The sequence below is a fragment of the Mandrillus leucophaeus genome, unplaced genomic scaffold, assembly GCF_000951045.1.
Source record: "Mandrillus leucophaeus isolate KB7577 unplaced genomic scaffold, Mleu.le_1.0 Scaffold310, whole genome shotgun sequence".
Lineage (NCBI taxonomy): Eukaryota > Metazoa > Chordata > Mammalia > Primates > Cercopithecidae > Mandrillus > Mandrillus leucophaeus.
The window spans coordinates 696105-701940 of record NW_012103255.1 but is presented as its reverse complement, the minus strand read 5'-3'; the positions used below and the strand labels follow the sequence as shown (position 1 = coordinate 701940).

General features: G+C 52.3%; 1 protein-coding gene across 1 annotated transcript in view; it reads left to right on the top strand.

Moving 5' to 3' along the window:
- Nucleotides 1-3158, top strand: part of PMVK (phosphomevalonate kinase) — a 13372-nt gene extending 10214 nt beyond the window's left edge. Inside the window, exons 4-5 of the mRNA XM_011987433.1 lie at nucleotides 1426-1555; nucleotides 2629-3158. Coding sequence (XP_011842823.1) covers nucleotides 1426-1555; nucleotides 2629-2765 — 267 coding nt within the window. The 3' untranslated portion in view covers nucleotides 2766-3158. The remainder of the gene's footprint in view (nucleotides 1-1425; nucleotides 1556-2628) is intronic.
- Nucleotides 3159-5836: the final 2678 nt, after the last annotated feature.

Below are 5836 nucleotides of genomic sequence, written 5' to 3'. Positions count from 1 at the left end.
CTCGGCCTCCCAAAGTGCTGGGATTACAGGCTTGAGCCACCGCGCCCGGCTGGAAAGTGCTGATGTTTTATTAAGGGTGCCTGGGAAGGCCACACTGATATGATGATGTTTGAGGAAGACCTGAAGGAAATAAGGGATAACTGAATGGATATTTGGGGAAGTAGCTTTCCAGAGAGAGGAGGAAGTGCAGAGGCTTGAGTGGTGAGTGTACCTGGTGTGTCTGAGGACAAGCCAGGTGGCCAGAGTGGGTGAGGGTGAGTGGTCGGAGGTCAGGTCGGACTTCCCAGGGAGGACCTTTGGGAGAGCTGGGATTTTATTCTGAGTGAGATGGGGAGTCACTACAGGGTTCTTAGCAGAGGAGAGATATGATCTGATTTAAGATTGAGAAGGCAGGCCCTAGCTGCTGTGGGGAAGATGGGAGCAGAAGCACAGGGACCGGGTGGAGTATTTTTTTTTTTTTTTTTTTGAGACAGAGTCTCACTCCATCACCCAGGCTGGAGTGCAGTGACACGATCTCGGCTCACTGTACCCTATGCCTCATGGGTTTAAGCGATTCTCATGCCTCAGCCTCTTGAGTAGCTGGGATTACAGGCATGTGCCATCATGCCCAACTAATTTTTGTGTATTTTTAGTTGAGACGGGGTTTTGCCATATGGCAAAATTCAAACTCCTGACCTCAAGTGATCCACCCACCTCGGCCTCCCAAGGTGCTGGGATTATAGGCGTGAGCCACCACGCCTGGCCAGGACCTTTCTGTAACAGACAAAATGACTATGGTTGGGGCGCAGAGGGGAGTGAAGGTAGAGTGGAAATAAGGGGTCGATTTTGCATGTATTTTGAAGAGAAAACCAACAGGATTTGCCCATGGGTTGGCTGTGGGGTGTGAGAGACTATACCAAGGATTTTGTTCTGAGCAGGTGGACAAATATGGAATTACCATTTTCTAAGACAGGGAAGGTTGGGAGGAACAGGATTGGAGAGGAAATCAGGAGTTGAGTTTCAGCCGTGTTGAGGTTGAGACACTTGTTGACATACGCTTTAATCACACAGTTATTTGATCACTAAACATCTGTTCAGTGTCTCCCACTAGACTGTAAGCTCTGAGAGGGCGGGCACAGGGTCTGTTTTGCTTACCACTCTAGGCTTAGCACCTAGCACAGTGCCCAGCACACAGTAGGTACTTGCTATAATACTTGCTTAGTTGGATGAATGAACTTGTCAGCAGCACTGCCTGACATGTAGTCAGCACTCAGTGGCGTATGTTCAATGAATGAGTGAATCCGTGAATAGTGAGTCTAGCTGCTGACTTGCTCATGAAGATGTGGGGTAGAGCCACACCCCACACTGCCCTGGGTTCTGGAGTCCCCCACCTCCCCTCTCTTCTAGCATCCTGTCCTGTTGGTCACCTGTGTCCCTCCCCTGCAGTTGGTGAGTGACACACGGAGAGTGTCTGACATCCAGTGGTTTCGGGAGGCCTATGGGGCCATGACGCAGACTGTCCGCGTCGTAGCGTTGGAGCAGAGCCGACAGCAGCGGGGCTGGGTGTTCACGCCAGGTGAGCCACTCCATGTGTAGGGCACAGGAGGACACAGGCTACCCACCCTGTGGTTTGTCTCCCTGGCAGGCCTGGGGAAAGTAAGTGAGGGATGATAAAGGAGAATCTGAGGCCTCCTGATTAGGGAATAGCATGGTGGAGGAGGTCCTGGGGGTCAAGGTTCTCTTGGTTTAACCTAGGCTATCCTCTCATGGCCAGTGGGCTGCTTTGGTAGTCTGGCTGGGACCCACCCCCATGGTTCTTCACCTTTGCTTTCCAGCCCTGTAGGGGCTGACAGTGGTCAAGGGCAAACCTGACAAAGCTCACTTCTTTTTAACACAGTAGTGGAGTTAGAAGTAAGTAGTGGAGAGGAAGTTCTGCTGGGAGCTTCAATGGTGCAAGCCCAGGACCCGCTCTGTGGGCTTCAGAAACACAACTCAGGCTTCCTTCCTGCCCTAGATCACTGTGACTTGGAGCAGTTCAGATCCAATGGGTATGACCACTGCTAATGCTACTCATTTCTGGGGCACTCACATGGTCCAGGCCTGTGCTAAGCATTTTATATGCACTGTCTCACTGTACCATCAAAACAGATTCAGCAGGTAGATGCTGTTATTAGTTTACCCGTGGTCGGAGGAGGCCCTGGCCTGAAAGGTTAAGTCTCTTTCCCAGGGTCACAAAGAGTGAGAGGAGGAGCTGGTCTCCTGACCCTCTGCTTCTAACTCTGGCACATGCTGCCTCCTGAGGGGACTGAATTGGACAGATTTAGGGATAGAAAAGGACGCAACCACCTTCACAGAAAATGAAAACACAGTTGTGTGTGGTTTTAGATGTCCGAATTCACCCTCTGTAGGCAGTAGCAAGTAAGAATTAAGTCAGGAGGGATCAGCTGGGGGGCCCAGGTGGCTGTGGGCTGCTGAACCTACCATCGCAGTGTTTCAGGGGTAGGGAGGTGCCTTCTGGGTGGGTAGTCCTTAGCTCTGGGGTAGCAGAGGAGAGGCCGGGAGGGCCCACTCCAGCTGGGGCTAGCAGGCCTTGAAGACTGGTGTCTGTCTGGAGGGCTGGGGCCTGACCTTGCCATGCTTCTTTCACAGGGGTGGACGACGCTGAGTCAGAATGTGGCCTGGACAACTTTGGGGGCTTTGACTGGGTCATCGAGAACCATGGAGATGAACAGTGCCTGGAGGAGCAGCTGGAGAACCTGATAGAATTTATCCGCTCCAGACTGTAGTCGCTAGGTTCTAGGAGTCAGCTGGGGCCTGCTGCGGTGGGGTTGGGGCTGACTCTGCAAGATGAGGGGTCCCCTGATCCTGGCCAAGGTGAGGAACAGACAGAGGGGGGTCTAGATTCTGAAGGGGTTGGTGGATGTTGGGCAAAGCAGGAAACGTCTGGAGACCTCATTTTCTCCATGGGGAAGACAGCCATGCTCTTCAGGAGGAGACTCTAAGGGCAAAGCAGGGTGACTTGGCTGTGCTTGAAGGATAAACCCTGCTGTCTCCCCAGCGCCAGTCCCCTCAGCCTGTGGCAGCCTGGCATCCTCACTGGCTGTTCTCAGCCCCTTGTTCTGGGAAAGAACCCAGGGCTCCCCAGTGTGGTTACTAATAAACCTCTTTGGAGCACACTCTCAGAGCTGCTTATCTCTCATTTCCCTGATGCCAGCCTGGCTTGGGTGGGGTTTAGAAGGCCTTAGGGTGTCATGGTGGCTGGGAGGGGGTCCCCGTTCCACCTCCCACCTGGCTAGAATGTATCCTGCACAGGTTGACCTATGCTGCACCTCACAGGCAACAGGCCTGTTTGTGTTGGAGGTGGGATTGGGTTGAGGGCCTTACCCTCTGGGATAGCCCCATGAAAGGCTGTGATCCACAGAAAGTGCCACCAGCAAGTGCTCCCTCCCCCTCTTTTTTTTTCTTTGAGACAGGGTCTTATTCTGTCACCCAGGCTGGCATGCAGTGGCGTGATCATAGCTCATTACAGCCTTGACCTCCTGGGCTCAAGCAATCCTGCCTCAGCCTGCTAAGTAGCTGGGTCTACAGGCACACACCACTACATTCGGCTAATTTTTTTCATTTTTAGTGGAGACAAGGTTTTGCTCTGCTGCCCAGGCTGGTCTTGAACTCCTGAACTTAAGCAATGCTCCCACCTTGGCCTCCTAAAGTGTTGGGATTACAAGTGTGAGCCACCATGCCCGACCCTGCCCTTGTAATTTATATAGCCTTTTATAATTTCCAAATTTCTTCTAGATTCTTCATAGCCACCCCCTGAAATGGGTGAGGATAGGATTTTCATCTGCATTTAGCAGATGCCAAGAACTCAGAGAAGTGAAACAACTTCTCCAGGGTTAGAGGGCTTAGTAAGTGTCAGTGCTGCGTGGAACCCAGGCCACTAGACTCCTGACCAGGCCCCTTCTACGCATTCCTATGGGTGTGGTACAAAGTCCCAAGGCTCCTTGCTGTCCCCAGGTCAAGCCTAAGCCCTCCAACTCTGGCCCTGGCTTCGTAATCCTCCCACAAATTGTGTTCTCACAGATAAGGGGACAGCCAAAGAAATTACAGTTTCAGTGTGACCCAAACTGAATTTTGTACATTTCTGCCCAGATCTCCTCCGCTCTGCTGCCATCATCCTTGCTGGGTGCCAGGCACTGGGGACATAAAGATGAACAGGTCACAGGACTGTTCCTTAAGGAGCTCTTGATCTCGATCAGAAATAGACACCCCCCAGGTGCCCAGGAACCTGAAGGCAGTGCCAAAGACAACTTCAGTTCTTTGGGAAGGAGGGTGCGCTTCCATGACACCCTAGGCCTACCGTGCCAGGGTGAGCACTGACCCCTTGTCCCAGACCCACTGCCGTTGCTGCTTGGAAATCTCTCTCTGGAGCTGGGAGCAGATGATTGTGAACAATCCCAGTCATGAAAATGTCCAAAAGTCACTGAGGCCAACTCTGATGCATGTGGGAGGCAAAGTTTTTGGGTTACAAACCTTAACGAGTATAAAGAAGTCAAATGGGGGCCGGGATGGGGTGGCTCATGCCTGTAATCCCAGCACTTTGGGAGGCCAAGGAGGGTGGATCATTGAGGTCAGGTGTTCAAGACCAACCTGGCCAACATGGTAAAACCCCGCCTCTACCAAAAATACAAAAATTAGCTGGGCATGGTGGCAGGTGCCTGTAATCCTAGCTACTCAGGAGGCTGAGGCAGGAGAATTGCTTGAACCTGGGAGGCAGAGATCTTGCCACTGCACTCCAGCCTGGGCAACAGAGTGAGAGTGTCTCTGAGAAAAAAAAAAGGGCAGGAAGGACACAATCAAACCAGGGAGAATGTAGAGTCCATGGGGCCAGCTAAGAGGCTTCTGCAATATTCCAAGCAAGAAGTAGCACAGGCTGATGGAGAGAGGGTCACTGGAAAGCAGATGGGTCAGTGGTGGCATTCAACCTTGTTTCGGACCCAACCCACCTGATACCGGGCATATTCCCATCAGTGATACTGGCTCACTGCCTGAAGGGGAGCAGAGGTTCCGGGCACAGGAGCCCAGTCAGAACCTCCGGGTTGGAGGTGAGGAAACACCTACTGCATGGCATCATTACCTGCTTGATTCCCGCATGTCTTCTGTGGTCCTGTCTCACCACGCATTCAATCACCTCCACTTCCTGAGCACCTGCTGTGGCTCTCAGAGCTGGGGACACAGCTATAAGAGAGACATGGGCCCTGCAATCACAGAGTTTACCTTTCAGAAAGAATCCTAGACAGGGTGGGTTCCACAGAACTTGGGGACCGATTAGCCACAGCAGCTGGGGAGATGGAGGAGTTCAAACTTGTGCCAGAAACTCTGGGTTTTGTCACCTTCCCTGAGGGGGGTATCTTCAGCATGTGGGAATGTGGTGGCACCTTCTCAGTTTGGAAGCCAGTGAATCCCTGCCTTCATAGGCGATGAGGGTCAAAGCTCTGGATGGATGTGAACCTATCAAGTGTGGCACTAGGGTTGATGCAGACAGGGGGTTAGGGACTGGTGGGTCTCCTGTGTCCTCCGGGAGGGGTGCTGCCCTGCTTTCTTGGCTCTGGGTATTTAGAGGAGTCACAGGATTACGACTTGGGAAGCCAGTGGGTCTGTCTACGTTGTGACAGGTTGGTACTGATGCCTCTTAAAATAGGAAGCCCACTGTCTACTGGATTCGAAGTTCATAATTTTTTTTTTTTTTTTTTAGAGATGGAGTCTCACTCTGTCACCCAGGCTGGACCAGGCTGGAGTGCAGTGGCATAATCTCAGCTCACTGTAACCTCCACCTCCTGGGTTCAAGTGATTCTCCTGC